The 19,942-nt window shown below is 40.2% G+C and overlaps 1 protein-coding gene across 1 annotated transcript; it reads right to left on the bottom strand.

The window, feature by feature from the left end:
- Positions 1-264: 264 nt before the first annotated feature.
- RWDD1 (RWD domain containing 1) lies at positions 265-11,931 on the bottom strand. Its single transcript, XM_075202960.1, has 7 exons — positions 11,580-11,931; positions 8,748-8,816; positions 7,622-7,752; positions 4,402-4,545; positions 3,310-3,442; positions 2,165-2,227; positions 265-526 (listed from the first exon to the last, which is right to left on the bottom strand). Exons 1-7 carry the CDS (start codon positions 11,650-11,652, stop codon positions 417-419), a joined length of 723 nt encoding a protein of 240 aa, XP_075059061.1. The 5' UTR covers positions 11,653-11,931; the 3' UTR covers positions 265-416.
- Between the last annotated feature and the right edge of the window lie 8,011 nt (positions 11,932-19,942).

The raw sequence follows: 19,942 nt of genomic DNA, 5'->3' as shown, positions 1-19,942 counted from the left end.
CACACATCAGACTCTCAAACATAAGTGAGAAAACCCAAAGATAAAATACAGCACATTAGCGAATCACTGCCCACTATGCCCCAGCGAGTGTGCTGTCCACATGGACACCAATGAAATATGCAATACAAAAGGAGAACACAAAAATTGGCTTCATATTCTCACACTCTCCTCCATGTCATATATGTCATTGTTATTAACAGAGGCAAATATATAAAATACAACAATAGTTTCTCTAACCTAGCAATTAAACATCACTTGTTTGGGAAGCTTTTAAGTCAATTTATTCAGCGACAACTTTGAAAGTGATCAGAAGAATATTCTCCTGATAATTAAAATATGACTTAAAAAAAAAAATAACAGCAGTGTATGTATGCTTATTACAGTCACAGATACTGTGACTATCTTATTACAGGACTTCAGTCACTTTCTAGATCAATCGGGTTAAAGTCAGGATCATCTTCGTCATCGAGTTCTAAATCATCCAAATCTTGGAATAGAGATTCATCCACTTCAACACTGTTCCCAGCTGTAAGGTAAAGAAGCCAAATCATGCATTTTGTTATCGATATTTACAAATAATCAATTTTCAAACACAGCATTTGCCTGTAGTAACTGCCATCTAATATAACTGGTATCACAGTACTTTACAAAACCAAATCAAAAACATATATGGTATACCAGACTCTATGTGACCAAACAAAAAATGCCGAGCATGAGATGAAATATATTGTTTTATGACACACTCACCCTTACAAATATATGGTAAATGTTGTGCCTGTCCCTCAAACTTACTCACAGCTTTCGATATGTCTGGAATCTGGATATTTCCGGTTAGGTTAATGAAGTGCTGCACCGTACAGATAATATCATATGGGATAAGGTTTTAGATTTTAGGTTAGCTATGACAGTTAGGGCTTAGAGTTATCCATTAAATTGGGCAACATGTTTTTCTTTTTCTGTACTGAAAAAAGAAACCTCATCAATCAAAATGTGATTTAAAAAAACGTTCTGCCTGTCAATGACAATCGTTCAGACTGACAATGGCAGAACCTGCTTGCATGTGGTGTCACATGGTTTATTTTATTAAGTGATTAACTAATGGCAGATCCCTTGCAATTTACGTGGCAGCATCACCCTCATTATTACCAGGTATGGCCTGGGAACTGCTCACACAGAGCATGCAGTGATGGATCTACCCTCAGCAAACAAAACTCTGCTGAACTAGAAGAAATGTTGCACATGAAAAACATTTAAATTTGAGAGTAATGAGTATGAAAATATAAACAGAGCTTTAGGATATAATTGTGCCATATATGCGACAGGATTAAAACAGGGAACTTTGGTAGTGAAACCATCTTTCGAAAAAAATAAATAGAAGCTATTTAAGAAAAAAAAAAAAAAGAAAGAAAAACAAACAGACAAAAAAAACAACGTTTCTCAATACTCGTAAGCCACCTAGTGGCTGCATCTTTCAGGTTCTCTACGGAATAGACTTGCTAACAAAAATGCACTGGTGCTAAAAATCTCCAAATCACAATAACTTATTTACAGAACATTTCATTACTAGAAAAAACTTCTATAAAAACAGATCCATAATATGCTATTAAGTACCATTAAAATACCTCTAACATTTTTTGAACTCCTAAATGTCTGGAAATTATGTAATTTTATATTTAACAGACATATTAAGTATTGACGCAGATACAACATTTACATTCTCTAATATTAAGCTGAACCTGTATGGTAGGGGAAGGGGGGGGGGGGGGGGAATCCCTGCCAAATTTACTTGGCAGGGTTTACTTTGTATTGACCTATTCACAGCTCTCCCAGAGGTTACAGTGGCAAGGGACAGATTTCTCTTTTCTCATTTATATACAGTGCTAGTGGTAAAGTAGTAAGCATTTACTTAACAAATGACCAACATGATATAAAAACAATTTTGTTATGCACTTCTGAATTGGAAAAAAACGCTACTTTATTGTGCCTGTTCCGGTTTTAAATTAATATTTTCTACCAAATATTACAGTTGTTTTCTACATTGCTATAACTCAAAGTCTATAAATAAATGGAACAGGATAACAGAGTGCATATTTTCTATGGAAGATCTGCTCTGCTATTGGCTGTCTTATAACCGTATCACCATAAAGCAACAACCATAACAAACCTTCTTCCAGGAACTTTATGTCGGACGTGTCCAGGTTATGATCCGTTTCAAACAACTGCTTTCCTGCACAAAAAAATATATAACAGATCTATTAAATGTTATAAGCTATCAGCTGATATAAACACTGTATGTAAAATAAACAGTGTACATTATGCACTTGTGTACCATCCCTTGTTATAGCCTGCACAAATAAATGGTAGTATTCCTATGTAAAGTCCATGAAGATTCTACAAACCAACATAAATGCTTACAGATGAACAACCATTGCATAGAGTGCTTCCAAGCAGTAAAAGTGGACATAGTTACCACATGATAGTATAGGAAGACAGTTATATATTTTGTAATATTGTATTTTCTTCTAAATAAAAGAGCTGAAACTGGTGTTTGTGGTTCTGTAGTGAAGGCACAATAAAATATACTCAACATAAATAAATATGTAAAAGATAAAACAAGTGTTAACCAACAAAAATATTTGCCCAACAGAGCTGTGGGAATATTTATGAAGATAGTAGAAAAACTGTACCAAAAGGACATCTATTGGAAGTATCTGAAAATTTAGTAAAAGCATCATTGATATGCCTTCAGGATTGTTTTTTTTAATCAGTGTAAACTCCACAGTGGCCAGCCTAGTATCAGCTTAAATGAACAACTCGGGCCTCCGTAGTCCATTCTTGCAATCTTAGGTCTCACATGGTCAGCAAGAGGTGCAGTACATTTCTCCCCGCAGCGCAGCTTGGACGGTACGAACTTGTGACAGGTTGTGAAGTTATGTCATGTTGTAATTGCATTCTAACATTTGTTTGTTAGTTTTACAACTTGAACTCACATGTTCTTCTACTACTATAATAAACACCATTCTTCAGATCTTCACATCTACATTGAACTATTAAGTAAGGTAGGAGTGGTTATGCTGTCTGATCAGATCAAAGGGAAGTTTATAGTGAGGACAGAGCAATCATGGTTGCACGAACTTCCATATTACACTGTCTAGAAAAGGAACTGTTCAAAACCCTGTAATAGGTACACAACCAGATGTCTCTTCATCAAAGTAAATTAATATAAAACCTCTTCTAGCCTGGTACTGAGAAGAACAATTGGCCCGTACTACAGTGGAATAAATATCAAGAATGCTGTGAAAAGCTTACCAGTTAATTTACTTTTTCCTGATTGTTCCTCTTCCTTCTGTCTTTTTCTTCTTATTTCTGCTATTTCTGCTTCAAATTTAGCTTTCCAATTAAGAAAGCTTTCAATTGTTACTGGAGTTCCATGGAAAACAACCTAAGAATATAATCAGTTAGTGATGCTGAGATATTCCTTCTAATTTGTAGTAATTGTGTATTAAACTACATTACTTGCACATCAAAATGTTAAGTCATAATGATTTTATAACTGTAACAGGTAATTTCTGAGCCACTACAATTCTCATAGCGCGCCAAGGACACCCACTCATAACAGGAACATTGACAAATAGCCAACATTGTGATCACGTCTTTTAGCAACACACATGAATGTACAGTGTCTCTATACAGTATATATCTATATCTAATAAAGAAAATAAAACTAAATACAGATGCTTTATTGCTTTTGACAACCTTTTCAGAGACACCAAAATTTAAAGACTAACTGTATATTTATAGAAACCGTATTTTCTGAGAGATATTATCAGCATATACAATTGTTGCTCGTTAGATATATAAAAAATTACAAAAATAAGAGAATAGTAAATTCATTAAATATTGATTCTACTACTCAAGTGGAAATTGGCATACAGGGAAAAGTAGAAGCAAATTAGAAAATAAAAAAACTGTAGATAGCAAATCCCCCAAAAAATAAGGCTCAAGCAAATACACAAATAATTGAAACAGTTCCATTTTGCGAATAGCAAATGTTTCTGGTAGAAGTGACCCTTTAATTATTCAAATGATCACCATACACATGGAACACCCTGGTACATGTCAGACTGCAACATATTAGCTTTGCCTACTCCCATGCAGTGTATGAGTGACGTCAGCATGACCGAATGGAAGCAGTCCACTTAATTCTGCTCCATCAGCACATTGTAATAATCGCTGGTGTTTCAATTTACAGTCTTGATAGGGAACTAGCTGTAGCACAACCACTGTTGTGGTTTGGAAAGTCTGTACATCTATAGGTTATCATAAATCTCTTACAGAATAAATACTGCTAATATAACCCATTATTGTCCAGCAACATCATCCTGCAAGAGAAACACATACCTTTTCTGCTTCCTCTGCCTCTCTCTCCTTCTTTACTTTTTCTTCTTCTCTTCTGGTTTTTATTTGGTCTACAATTTCATTTAGTCTGTCTTGGACTGCAGACACTAGAGTAAAAATCATAACCATTCCCAGGTTCTCCTGAGCCTAGAAGATATTAGAACATGGCATTTGACAACACAATCACGCTGACATTTGTGCATTTAACATGATCTCCTAACCTAATCGTGATTACCTTAGCAGAAAAACATTTTGTTAAATTAGCTTATTCTCTAAGATACTTCAGAAAAACTCCACATTTAATTATGGTGTGCAAGACTTATATCCACTGGCACTTTTACAAACCAGGGTTGAATGAATGGGTACACTGTGTAAGCATACAAGACCTGGGACAAAATTTAGGTCCCCTTATGTATCACTGTTGCCTGGATTTCTTGCATGACTGCAACACTAGATCTTAGTTTCTATTCACACGACAAATGGAAACTACAGGCACACTTGAATCCACTGCAGTAGCCCTGGATTGTAAATGAAATGCTGCCTCCAATGTGTGACACTGCCGCTGCACACCCAAAAGTTATATTTATATATATATATATATATATATATATATATATATATATATATATATATATATATATATATATATATATATATATATATATATACACACACACACACACACATATATATATACACACACACTGATCAGCCACAACATTAAAACCACCCGCCTACTATTGTGCAGCTCCCCTTCATGCCACCAAAACAGCTCTGACCCATTGCTGCACGGACTCCGCAAGACCTCTGAAGGTGTCCTGTGGTATCTGGCACCAAGACGTTAGCAGCAGATCCTTTAAGTTCTGTAATGCCGCAGGGGGAATTATCCTGCTGAAAAGAGGCCACTGCCATCAGGGAATACCGATGCCATGATGGGGTGTACCTGGTGTGCAACAATGTTTAGGTAGGTGGCACGTGTCAAAGTAACATCCACATGAATGCCAGGACCTAAGGTTTCCCAGTAGAACAGTGCCCAGAGCATCACACTTTATCCACTGGCTTGCCTTCTTCTTATAGTACATCCTGGTGTTATCTCTTCCACAGGTAAACAATGCATGCGCACTGGGCTGTCCACATCATTTAAAAGAAAACGTGATTCATAAGACCAGGTCACCTTCTTCCATTGCTCCATGGTGCAGTTCATGTGCTCATTGTAGGCACTTTCAACAGTGGACTGAAGTCAGCAGGGATCTTCTGCAGCTACACAGCAAGCTGCGATGCACTGTGTGTTCTGACACCTTTCTACAACAGCCAGCATTAACTTTTTCAGCAATTTCTGCTACAGTAGCTCTTCTGTGGGACTGGACCATACGTGCTAGCCTTTTGCTCCCCTCACGCATCAATGAGCCTTGGGTGCCCATGACTGATGCTGGTTCACCAGTTGTCCACTTTTGGTAGGTACTGACCAATGCATACCGCATTGGAACACCACACAGGACCTGCCATTTTGGTGATACTGTGACCGACTCGCTAGCCATCAGAATTTGGCCTTTGTCAAAGTCGGTCAGATCCTTATACTTGCCCATTTTTGCTGCTTCCAACACATCAACTTCAAGAACTGACTGTTCACTTGCTGCCCAATAATTCCCACCCCTTGACAGGTGCCTTTGGTATGAGATAATCATTATTATTCATTTCACTTGTCTGTGGTTTTAATGTTGTGGCTGATCGGTGCATATATATCACTTTCAGTCAAGGAGTAATGTTGTATCTAGTATTTTGAATTCATTTAATTCTCAAGTGAGTCGCATTAGAACAATCAAGCTGAGACTATGCTTAGGAAGAACGTATTGCTTCTCTGACAACGGTCGTAATAACTCTTCCTGAAGCTCTGATATTCTTGACCATTATAATAATTACTAGCCCTACATATAACCAGTTGATCCCTATATGACCATCTAGTTACTCAGGTGACTCATCAATTGGATTTGGTGGATCTATAGTATTGGTTATCTACAGAGTGCAAATGTTTCTAAATTACATGCATTGTTTTGACATTTAAATTAATTCATAAAGCTAGATAGAACATTTCCTCTCCTCTTCATTGAAAGTGATTATACACACACACTAAATATAATATAACATATATATATATATATATATATATATATATATACACATACATACACACGTTTTGTGCATTTTAGAATTGTAATAATCATTTTTTCTGTTTAAAACCTTGGGAACATAGTTATGTATTTTTTCAAGGTCCAAGATTTTCTTTTGATACAATCTATATATATAGCTATATATATATATGCTCATTTCAGATGATTTGTTTTCTTCTTATAGAGTGTACTAGAGGGTAGCAATACAGATAACTCTGTACACAGGCAAACATTACAAATGCAGTTATTGGTGATAACAGACATTTGTTGAAAAATGAGACCACAAGAACAATTGGCAATTATGTCCAACATGTAAAGAGTTCTGCCTGGAAAGCATTGTCCCTTTTTTATATTTATAATATTTTACATCAAACTGTTCGGAAATGGCCTTATAACCCTTTGGAGTGATCAGTAGCAACAATTGCTGCTCTGACATCATTGCAGAGGTCCTTTCTTCTTGGCATGACGTGAACACAAACAATTATGCTGCCAACCGTTCTGCTTTTATAAAAGTTGGTAGCATTTCCTGATTCTCAAATGAGGTGCACTGTATTATCAGCAGTTGGTTAAATTACCTTCTTTATTGATATTAAAGCAGTAAGGAAGAACGTTTTCACACATGGCTCTTCAGGTTGGCTTGCTTTTTCTTGAATAAGTGGAATCTGTTATGTGTTGTCACAAGAGCTTAGACCAATCAAATTTTAGGATTTTATGATGGTTAATTTTGTCCTGATATGTAAAAACACATTTGATAGAGGGTGTACTTTCTTTAGCTGTCACTGACTAATGCTAACACAGAGATGGAGCAAAGTCCACTTAGATTTATGGCACAATCAGGTGCTTCCTAAAGTGAAGAGCACATGCCAGATCATGCAACATTAAACTACTCCATTAGGTTTCATTTTACTTTTCTGTGTTGGGAGTGAAGCAAGAGCAATCAGATCCAACATAGGAATAGGTTAAATCACGGAAATGTGTGAAGATATATTATCAAAAAGCTTTGTATCAGTAGTACACAGGCTCAGCGAAACCTTAAGGAAAATTGTAGGACTTACCTGCTCCTCTAATAAAGTCAGTATACCAGATGCATCAGCATCTTCAAGGTTCTCTTGGGAAACTATTTCATACAGAGGAGCTTGATCTGGATACGACCCCGCGTAAGTAAACTTAAGCGCTACTTGTATATCTGTAAAATATGGCATATTGCATTAAATATTTTGACAAATAATTTTAGTCTTTAAAGATAGCAGTTTCATTTTATCGATAATTTAACCAGACTACTACTGTGATAAAAAAATAAAAAAAAATCCAGCTTAGATACTTAGAGAGAAGATTACATGTAATAAATTTTTTAAAACATATTGAAAATAGCAGTGTAACTAATTACATGAATTTGCAGATTGTGTGGCTGCAAATGCATTTAAAGGAAGATTACAGAAAATGATATAGATCATAGTTGCCTACTCTCCCGGAATGTCCGGGAGGCTCCCGAATTTTTGTGAGTTCTCACGGACTCCCGAGAGAGTAGGCAAAAATCCCGGATCCAGCTGTCTCCAGTGTTGAAGATGGGTGGGGGCGGGGCTAACCGTGCAATCTTGGCCCCGCCCCCTACTGCGATTGGCAGAAATTGCATAGGATTGACAGGGGCAGAGCCTAACAAAGCACCACACGTGGCTACGCCCCTTCGATGGACCCCCTCCCGGACAGCTGCCTTCAAAAGTAGGCACGTATGATATAGATCCTACAGGAAATATATTAGTCTACACGTTGTCTAGGTGTACATATTACCTTAAAGCTTAATGTTTTAGACGTGTGTTTGAATGTTAAAAAGATATAACCACTTTGTGGATTTCACACGTAAGAATTCCTCAGTGTCAAAGTAACATTTTAACAAAATTCATGATACGTTTTCTTTGTCATGATAAAGAATTAATTTGCCTTAATTTCCTTTTAGTTGATTTTGACAACATGCGTTACTCTGTCTGTCTTCCACACATGCATTAGTTAAAACCTTCAACTTGAATGGTGAAAATCACAGCTGTCTTTTATAATCATTGTGCATCAGTATACATTCTCACAACAGCAGATGCATATTGCAGCAACCCCTGACAATATATTGACAAGGGACTGTGTTCAAAAATTGTTTGTACATTCAAGCAGCAAAATATTCTACAAACTTACTTTCTTCTTCTTCTTCTGCTGCTTCAGATGTCACAGTGATAGAGAAACTTGCTGGGGATGAAGACAAGACTGCAACAAAATAAAAATGAATTGTGCATGACAATAAAGACATTACTAGTTCATTATATGCCTGCTCCCACTTAACAGGACCACTAAATCTAAAAATTAGTTGACGCTATATGTAAAACATATTGCCATACTAATACATGTAAATGTTCCCATATGTTTCAAAGTATTTCTTTCCAATTATCAGCCATGCGACGTTCTCAAGCAGTAAGCTTACAAAGAATGGTTGGTGTGCATACAAACAATCCTTTTTTCAGACTTACAACCTTTTCTCTCAATTATATTTACATATGGGAGTGAGAGCAGCCAATATAAAATGAAAAGTCCCCATGAATTTAGAGCAAACAGCTCTCCCGGTTTCAAAATATTACTTAAACAATGTGTCGAAGTCAGCAAATTGGATAAAGTCATTTCAATTAATATCGAGCAAACTTGGTTGTCTTTGTCTGAAAAGATGCGTTGAGCACGCTACGGCATGGAAGGGCGTATCCAGCCGCAACACGTGGCAATAACAGTTTTTACACTTTTATACACATTCGCACAAACACACATATTTGTAATTAGTACACATTAATTGTAGTTGCAACACAGATATTTATGTCAAAATATAGTAGTATTTATGTTTAATATTATAAGTTATATGAAGAGATCGCACATTGCATACTCTAGTTAGCGATGTTAGGGAATAAATGTTTAAAGTAATACGGACTATTAAATTCTAAATAGACTAGTTGAGACTGGATTCTTGGCGGGAAAGTCGGAGCACATCCCCTGGAGAGATGACCCCCACCTTTGGATATTTTGGTTTGAACTAGCCTATGACCAGCAACATCCTGGACCTTCCTAAAACCTGGACCAATAGAAGCAAGCCACATCATCTGCATTGTTTTACTGTATTTCTGACTGCATATAAGCAGGAGCTCTTCATCTAGTGAGCAGTCTTCTTTGACCACAGACTTCAGAACTGAATGACTGCTCACTGGATCCAGAGCGCCTGCGATAAGTAACGGCTGTACTTATATTATTTCGCTTGAATTATTCTGCTACTTTTGGATAATAAATCTTTGTTTGTTGGAAACACAAATCGAGATTCGACAATCGTTATTGGATAGCGACAAAACGTGCATAACAATTGTTTTATAAAACAATGACTTTTGAGCAAAGCTAACAAAAACTATAAAAACTAACTAAATAAATATACTGTGTGGCTTAGAGAATTTAGACTGTAAGCTCCAATGGGGCAGGGACTGGTGTAAATGACAAATATACTCTGTAGAGGGCTTCGGAATTGGTGACGCTATATAAATGGTGGTGATGATGATGAAGTATATGCCGCTTCATGAAAAGTCTGACAGTTATTCTATAAAAATAAAAGTAGTAACAAACCTCAACTATGTTTGTTGTGAATTATAACAAGAGTTGCAGCCCATACTGTACTAGGCTTAAGACCTACAGCAAACCCTTGATGTAAAAGGGCCAAATGTTTTGACTGGAAACAAAGTAGGGGATATACCTTTTCTTTTCACATCATCTGAGAAACATTTTGACATCATTTATAGGGACATGTAACTACATCTCCTTTAGGCCCAATGTTACCATTATGCCTCATTGATTCCATACACACTTGGTGGTCTTGACAGATTGCATTTTGAAGATAGCGTGTCTCACACCGGAAACCGAGGGGTGAATGGAGCGGGGCGGCAGCCTAGGCAAGAGCAATCAGTGTTGGAGTGCCAATCGAACATCAATTTGCTATACCCAGTAGTATTTGGCAGTGTGAACTGTAATGAATACATTTCTTGCCCCTAAATATCTTTGGGAACCTTATTGACTCGTGTGGTTATTGTGCTTCCTCCAGCACTGGTTAACTTGAACGTGTGCATGGCATCATGAAATATGGAGATTACCATGCCATGGAGGAGTGCATGTTGAACCCAGTGTCAGACAGCTGGGTTGAAGGTCACGAGTCATCCAGCAGGACAATGACCCCAGACACACCTCAAAAAGCACCCAAGAATTTAAGACTAGATGCTGGACTGTTCTCAAGTGGCCAGCAATGACTCCAGATCTAAATTCTATCTAAAACCCAATTATCTAATTCCCCTGACAATCTGGCTGTTAACAATTTAAAGAGGGTTAAATGGGAAGCTTGGATCAGTAAGGCCAAGCTGTGGTTTTGGGTTGAATAAAATAAATGTTATGTTGTAATGATTCGAACTATTAGAGTGGTTACAAGGCCTATTCCGACGATACATGTGTTCATTTATGAATGAGTTATAGTTTTGTTTAACTTTCTAAATTAGCCCATTCTCCAAGGTCCCATGTGTGTAATGTTGCACACCTTATGATGTCAGATGAGAGATGCTGCAGAGGACTCACTAAGGAATAGAAAATATAAAATGACAGCTGCTAACTATAGTGCAAAAGAGAAAAAACAATACTGAACACCAGACACTCTTGTACCTCTATCTGCATGGTCAGGATTATTGGAAATAAACACCTATAACGTTTATTAGGTCACATCGGTGTATGCGTTTTCTGTTCCCAAACCATTGGGAACCTTACTGAAAGTTGGCAAAGAGTCAATTAGTGTCATGGCACAATACTGACGGCTGGCAGGCTGAGGCCCCGGAGTCCTAAAGATGAGACATGGACCAGTAGTCAGGTCACACAGTATGCAGCGGCTGGCTCCGGGGTTACTAGTGATCCCCATCCCCTACATCTATTGTATTACATAGGGAGGCTCCCTATGCTGGCTCCGCTCACCTGTAAAGGAGTCGGCATAGATAGACTCCAGAGCCTCCAACTCGTTGCGCTGTTCCTCGGCGTAGTCCGTCATGGTTGGCGGGCCATGGAGCGGGGGGCGCTCACACGGGGTATTGGGTGTAGTGAGGACTCCGCCGGTGCCGGGTCCTGGCAGTCGCTACCACCTAGCCAACCACGCTCAGGAAAGGATCGAGCGCTCCAACATTGATTGCTCTTGCCTAGGCTGCCGCACCGCCCCGTTCACCCCTCGGTTGCCGGTGTGTATTACAGCACAGATGTGGAAGCAGTGTTGTCTCATAGTGGTGCTACCAAGCACAGGATACACAGTCCCCAATCTCCTCTGACTTACATTACACAGAATGACTCATTTAGGATTCATGTAACAGTGGACGGGAGCGCATTTGATTAGTTAAGCCTTAAACGGCGCTCTTATGATGTCATAAGAAAGCGCTCCTTCGCATGTGATGACTTCTTATGTATGTAGTAACCATTTAGACTCTGGCTTGTGTACATATGAAACCGCTGATGTTATTACCGGACTGTCAGTTCCGCCTCGTAACCAATAAGTAACATTTATACTGTACGGAGGAGATGTGTCTGCAGTCTCCAGCTGAAAACAGACATCGACTGCAAGTGTATTCTCACAACATCAGAGTTTTTTTTTATTGTCCAGCATACTAATGTCAGTTGCTGCTGTTGAACTGAATAGAGATGTACTAAACGGATGACCGCAGAAAAGGATGATCAGGATGACTGCCTGCAGTTACATTTTCTGCCATTAGTTGGCACTAACTTTTTTCTTTCACCCAATGCTTTCAAAAGAGAAAAAGCAACTCTATTACACTTTAATAAATTGTAAATTGTAAATAATTGTAATAAAGTATAAATTCCACTTTAATATACATTCCTGTTGATAAAAAAAAATAATTGACATGTATTGATTTATTCTAGCAAAACAGCTGTATCATTTTTGTTTATGTGAAATGAAGGCATTTTAAGCATAGATATGTACACTGTGGAGTGTTTTCTAAGCGTTTCTCATGGGAAGATGGCTATATCTTTTTTATTTATGTGGGATGATCACGTTTAAAGCATAGATATGTAGACGTATTGCTTTTCTGACAGCGGTCGTAATAACTCTTCCTGAAGCTCAGATATTCTAGACCATTATAATAATTACCAGCACTACATATGACTATGTATTTACTCAGGTGACTTATTAATTAGTATTGCATTTGGTGGATCTATAAAATTGGTTATCTACAGAGTGCAAATGTTTCTAAATTACATGTACTGTTTTGACATCTAAATTAATTCATAAAGCTAGATACAACATTTCTCCTTGATTGAAAGTGATATATATATATATATATATATATATATATATATATATATATATATATAAATAAATAAAAACAGACATAGGTCCTCTGCACTCAACATGTACAGACTGGGGTGCAAGAGGGGGTTGCCCACATTGTATAGACAAGAAAACAGGGATACTCTGCACTCTCCAAACACATAATTAATGCTATATCAAGTACTGTTCTATATTAAAAACTGGGAATGTTCGTTCCACATATTGCAATATATGTTTAAGCTGACCAACTCACGCCAAAGTCTTCCCATTCTAGTCAGTCCTAACATGATCAAATGCTATGTTATTTTATCTGGGCTTAAGGCTTACCTGCACACTCTGGTGAGTGCAGAGGACCTATGTCTGTTTTTGTTTATACAATGTAAGTCCCATGACTCTTGCACCCCATTCTTTACATTAATTAATTCCAACTTGTGTCAGGTGAGTCCCAGGTCTCCCATGGCTGCTAGTGCTAGGGAAAGACTTGCCTTTAAAAGCTGTGTGCAGGTAAGCCTTAAGCCCAGATAAAATAGCATAGCATTTGATCATGTTAGGACTGACCAGAATGGGAAGACTTTGGCGTGAGTTGGTCAGCTTAAACATATATTGCAATATGTGGAACTAACATTCCCTGTTTTTAATATAGAACAGTACTTGATATAGCATTAATTATGTGTTTGGAGAGTGCAGAGTATCCCTGTTTTCATATATATATATATATATATATATATATATATATATTATATACTTCATTCTGCAATTCACAGAGTTTCTAGTTTATTCTGATTTATAGTTCAAAGCTGTATGTTTCTTGTAGTGTGCAAAATTCTGACACCAAGTATTGTGGAGTTGAACTGCAGGTAATCATCCTGATCATCCATTGTCTTTTATTTAAAAAGAGACCATTATGCGTGTTGGTGTCCATTCTATTATCCCAATCTCCTCCTCACTTCTTCCCAAAACTACGCATGCCCAAGACGGACAGCTGTACGCAGAAGCATGCTATCATCATCAATGTTTATTTATAAGGTGCCACAGAGTCTGCAGCGCCATAAGCAAGGGAACACCAATAAAATAAAACATACAGTAATACTACATAATAGGAATAAAAATACATAAACCATATAATACCTGGACTCAGATTAGCATATATCAAATACAATCATACACGGAGCTAACACAGTAACTACAGTGTACATTGTAACAGGGACATACAGACGGAACCGACACAAGACCAAGGGTAGAGATGGAGGGAAGAGACAGAAGGAGTAGAGAGGGCAGACATGCAAGAGAGGGAGCAGATGGCAAAGCTGGGGTCCAGGAGGGGGGAGTTTAGGCCAGCAAGAAGAGGTTAGTTTTGATGGAGCATTTGAAGGATTTAAGATTGGGTGATAGTTTTGTAGAGCGTAATTGGGGTAATCTCGAGAGAAGTCTTTGAGCTTGAAGTTGGAGAAGGTAATAAACAAGGCGGGGCATAGGGGTTGCGCAGGGGTATATCTAAGGTCAGCTATATAGGGAGAGGCGGGCTTTATAGGCGAGGGTGAGGAGTTTGAACTGTATTTAGAAGGCAATGAGAAGTCAGTGGAGTGATTTGCAGAGGGGTGCAGTATATGAGCGTCAGAAGAGAAATATTAGTCTGTCCGCAGCATTCATGGTAGATTGGAGGAGGAAGAGGCAAGTGAAAGGAAGACCAATGAAGAGAATGTTCCAGTAGACGAGGCAGGAAATGATGAGCAAGTGGACCAGGGTTTTAGTTACCTCCTAAATGAGGTAGGAGTGGATGTTTGCTTGATGTGAGTAGAGAAACTAAGGGCAGAATTGAGAATCACACCGAGACAGTGGGCATGTGGAAGCGCGGAGAGGGTAATGTCAACTGTGAGGTATATGCAGGGGGGACTTTCGTTCAGAGGGGGGGGATAACAAGCTCAGATTTCGACATTTTAAGTTTGAGAAGGTGTTGGCTAATCCAGATGGATATGGGTTGAGAGGCAGTTTGACACAGGTGAAGAAAGGAAGAGAGGATGGGAGAGGAAAGATCTGAGTGTTGTCAGCATAGAGGTGATAGTGGAAGAAAAAGGGGTGTATGAGTCCACCTAGGGAGGTGATGTAGAGAGAGAAGAGTAGAGGGCAAGAACAGATTCTCGAGGGACACCGAAAGAGAGGCAAAGGGGAAGAGTGAGAGGTAGAAACACTGAAGATGCGACCGGAGAGGTAGGAGAAGAACCAGGAGAGTGCAGTGTCACAAATGACAAGGGATTGCAGAGTGTCAAGGAGAGGAGAGCAATCAATAGTATCAAAGGCAGTGGAGAGGTGAAGTTATATGAGGATGGAGAAGTGGCCTTTAGAATAGGAGGCAACCATTAGTCACTATGGTGAGGGTGGTTTCCATGGGGTGTAGAGCTTGGAAACTGGACTGTAGATGCTCAAGAACGGATTAGAAGGAGTGGAAATGGTACAGTTGATTAATACAAGCCTTTCAAGGTTTTTAAAAGTGAACAGAAGGATAGAGAGGGGGAAGTAATTAGAGATGGAGAACAAGTCAAGAGATGATTTCTTAAAAGTCAGGAAGATAAGAGTATTTTGGAAGGTGGAGGGGAAGATGCCAGTGGAGAAGGAGAGGCTGAAGAGGTGGGCAAGGGGAAAGGTTGAAAAAGAAGCAGACACGAGAATAAAGGATATCTCAGATTCAGTTGCCGGAGGAAAGGAAGAGAGAGAGTGTGGAGTGAAAGACGGGGGTGGGTAAGGGGAGGCAGATTTGGTGAGAGGTGATGTGTGGGTGAGTCTATTTTGTTTTTAAAGGAGGTGTCAAAGTCATCAGCAGTGAGAGTTGAGGGTGGAGTGGGAGGACAGAGAAGTGAGGGAACAGTGGTGAAGAGGGATTGTTGCATGGGTGAGAGATTTAAAGTAAGATTGTTTGGAAAAAGAGAGAGGCAGAGGAGAGAATAATTTTGAAGGTGGTTTTGTCGGCGTCACAGCTCCATTGGCATTCAACAGAACGGGCGCACCTTTGAAGGTATGAGGTCTGTGGGGAGTAGTAGGTTTGGAATTTGGTTCATCAGAGTTGAAGTGTGATGGCCAGGGCGGTAGTCTCAGAGGCTGCAGAGAGTGAAGTGTTGTAAAGAGAGATGGCAGGATAGGGCGGAGATGTGAGACAGGAGGGGTTCGAGATTGCTATAATGATGTTCAGTGCAAGCAACTTTAAATAGGTATGGTGGCGGAGAGGTGTAAGGACAGGAGGTTATGGTCGGAGAGTGGGAAGACTGAATTAGTGATACCACAGAGGTGGGAAAACATGAGGTCAATGGAGTGGCTATCATGGTGGGTGGGGGATAACCAGAGTTGGATTAAGGTTTTGGTGGGCCTGGGGCACTTTAGACAGGGGGGCCCCTAAGATGTAACATGGTTATCATTTTAGACAAATACACAGGCAATACTGTGTGCACTTCTGTTAGGTGCACACAGTTCTGCCTTCAGGAGCAGTACAAGGTGAAGCAGGACATACTTCCCAACTGTCCTTGTAGTCGGACCAAATCCTGACTACGTGAGACAGTCACCCAAATTTAGAACTGCCCCAACAGTCTCGGGACAGTTGACAGACTGTCTTCCTCTCTCCTACCTGTTCTTGTCACTTTTTCCACCTGTGGCTGCTAGTGTCTTTAGCTCAGTTGCTGCTTGCCTAGATCCTGGAATGTTGGAGGCCCTATTTGGAAAAAAATGGGTACATGAAATTTAGAAAATTCCAACCAGCCCCAGCATTAAAACAATAGTACTCCCGTTTAATATATAAACATATTTCCCACCCTCCAAACAGCCCTATCAATAAATGAAATGGCATTTACGTTTAAAAAATATAACCATTTCCCACAACCATCCACGGCATTAAATAATTAATTTTCACATTTAATAAAAAGACCTAATCCTAAACAGCCCCACATTCATTTATTAGCTTCCAAACCACCACAGCATTAAATTTAAAGGTCCAATCACCCCATCTTAAATTGATAGACCCCACCATTAAATTAAATTGCCCCACCATCACTCCACAATAAAATAGCACCCACCTGCAATCCACCATAAAATTAATAACCTACCTCCCACATTATATTAAGAACCCCCCTTCCCTCACACATTATATTAACATACGACACCCTCTCACACACACATTATATTAACATACTACCCTCTCTTACACACACACATTAACTACCTCCTCTTACACACACACACATTATATTAACATACTACACCCTCTCACACACACATTATATTAACATGCTACCCCCCTCACACACACACACATTATATTAACATACTACCCCCCTCACACACACACATTATATTAACATTGTTACGAGACGCGGCAGTATGCCGCATCCTGGCGTGAGGTAGCAGCCGAGCACGTGCATTAGTTTCAATACACTGTTATCTTTGTGGCATAGAGTAGGAGTGTGTAGGGACATCCTACAACTCCAGGGGGAGCTCTCGCATGATTCTATTTGTCATTTATACATGTTCCCTGTTTGTGATATGACCTATGCTAGTTCCCAGCTAGTAATTAATTAGCAGCCTCTTGAAGCTCATTGTCAGCCCTGTCCTTTCAATCAGATTGGCCGCCCAAGAGGAAGCCGCCAAGGCCTCTCAAGCAACCCTGTCACCTGCCATAGAACCTAAATTGAATCTTCCGGATCGGTTCTCCGGGGACAAAATCCAATTCCAGAACTTTAAAGAAAGCTGTAAGCTTTATTTTCGCCTAAGACCCCGCTCCTCGGGTTCGGAGCAGCAGAGGGTGGGCATAATCATTTCCTTGCTCCAGGGTGATCCACAGTCCTGGGCCTTTAGTCTGGCCTCAGTCAGCCCTGCACTGCAGTCCGTGGATGCCTTTTTCAACGCCCTTGGTCTCCTCTATGACGACCTAGACCGGGTGGCTTCAGCAGAGTCGCACCTAAGGGCACTGAGACAAGGGAGGCGTACCGCCGAAGAATACTGTGCCGAAGTTAGGCGCTGGTCCGTTGATAGTCAGTGGAACGACCCTGCACTAAAGAGTCAATTCCGCCTGGGCCTCTCGGAGCAGATAAAGGACTCCTTAGTCCAGTACCCCTCATCTCCAACCTGGGAGACACTTATGCAACTTGTTATCAAAATTGAGCGCAGAATAAAGGAACGGAAAGCGGAGAAGGACACGTCTGCACCATCATGCCCTCCTCCGGACTTTTTCCCAGTTTCTCAAGACCCATCTGAACCCATGCAGCTAGGAGCCTATCGCCTTTCTCCAGAAGAAAGATCTAGGCGGCGTTCCTTGGGGCTCTGCCTGTATTGTGGAAACAAGGGTCATCTTCTGCGCACCTGTCCTAACAAGACGGGAAAAGATTGGGCCTAGGTGTATGTGAAGAGGTGCGCCTAGGCCTCCAAATGGTCTCTTCTAAGAATTCGGTCCTGATTCCTGCCGGGTTGCTTTTGAGAATAACTCAGTTTCAGTGTCTGCCTTTCTGGATAGAGGTGCTGCAGGAAATTTCTTTGACGTGGAATTTGCCAAGTCCCTCGGCATTCCTGTAGTGAAACTGGAATCTAGCTTCACCGTCTGTGGATTAGACGGTGGACCCTTGATCGGAGGCAGGATCCACTCCAGAACCCCGCCGTTGCAACTCTGTGTGGGAGCCCTTTACTCCGAAGCTCTTTCATTTTTTCTTATTTCTTGTTCCTCCGTGCCTTTGATCCTAGGGCATCCCTGGCTCCAACTTCACAACCCTCATATTGATTGGAGTAAGGGGGAGATCTTACGTTGGGGTACAGCCTGCTCTTCAACCTGCCTGACTCTTGCTCTCCGGGTTGTTCAGCCCTGTTCAGAAAAGCTTCCTTCAGCCTACAGGGAGTTCCAGGATGTATTCTCCAAGAAGAAAGCAGACTCTCTTCCCCCTCATCGGGACTATGATTGCTCTATTGAACTTATTTCTGGTTCTAAATTTCCCAAGGGGAGATTGTATGCCTTATCCATTCCTGAGACCAAAGCTATGGCGGTATACGTAGAAGAAATCCTTCGGAGGGGATTCATCAGGCGACTTCTAAATCACCGGTGGGAGCCGGTTTCTTTTTTGTGTATAAAAAGGACGGAAGTCTTAGGCCATGCATAGATTACCATGGCCTAAATCAAATAATGGTAAAAAACACTTACCCTTAACCGCTCATCTCTGTTCTTTTTGATCAGCTTAAACAAGCTAGTGTTTACTCCAAAATTGATCTGCGAGGAGCATATTATCTGGTTCGAATCAAACAGGGGGACGAGTGGAAGACGGCCTTCAACACCCATTCAGGTCATTACGAGTATCTGGTCATGCCCTTCGGCCTATGTAATGCCCCTGCCGTGTGCCAAGATTTTATTAATGATGTGCTGCGAGATTTTCTGGGCAAGTTCGTTGTGGTCTACCTCGATGACATTCTAATCTACTCCAATTCTCTGGAACTTCAACGGTTACACGTCAGGGAGCTACTTCTCAAATTACGTCAGCACCATCTCTTTGCTAAATTGGAGAAATGTGAGTTCGAGGTTACCAAAGTCACATTCCTGGGATATGTCATCTACCCTGATGGCTTTTCGATGGACCCCAGTAAAGTTCAAGCTATCTTTGACTGGGTACAGCCTACAAATCTGAAAGCCATTCAGAGATTCTTGGGGTTCGCCAACTACTACAGGTGATTCATTCGTTCCTTCTCAGTATTGGTGGCTCCCATTACAGCCCTTACTCGCAAAGGGGCCGACCCCACTAAGTGGTCTCCCTCAGCGTTGGATTCCTTCAGGGCACTCATTCATTTTTGCATTCATTTTTGCACCGGTCCTTCGACATCCAAATCCAGAACTGCCGTTCATAGTCGAAGTTGACGCTCCCGATGTTGGAACTGGCACTATCCTTTCGCAAAAGGATCCCTACGACCATGAATTGCACCCCTGTGCATTCCTCTCTCAAAAATTTTCTTCCGCGGAAACCCACTATGATGTCGGTAATCGGGAGTT

Source organism: Mixophyes fleayi, chromosome 3, assembly GCF_038048845.1.
Source record: "Mixophyes fleayi isolate aMixFle1 chromosome 3, aMixFle1.hap1, whole genome shotgun sequence".
NCBI lineage: Eukaryota > Metazoa > Chordata > Amphibia > Anura > Limnodynastidae > Mixophyes > Mixophyes fleayi.
This window is presented reverse-complemented; position numbering and strand designations above follow the sequence as displayed.

Bases quoted from the DNA above. Each gene is read 5' to 3' on its own strand.
- RWDD1 (XM_075202960.1), bottom strand. From the start codon at position 11,652: ATGACGGACTACGCCGAGGAACAGCGCAACGAGTTGGAGGCTCTGGAG. The intron at 8,817-11,579 runs GTGAGCGGAGCC...ATTTTGTTGCAG, and splicing joins CTATGCCGACTCCTTTACAG to TCTTGTCTTCATCCCCAGCA. The intron at 7,753-8,747 runs GTAAGTTTGTAG...CATATTTTACAG, and splicing joins AGCAGAAGAAGAAGAAGAAA to ATATACAAGTAGCGCTTAAG.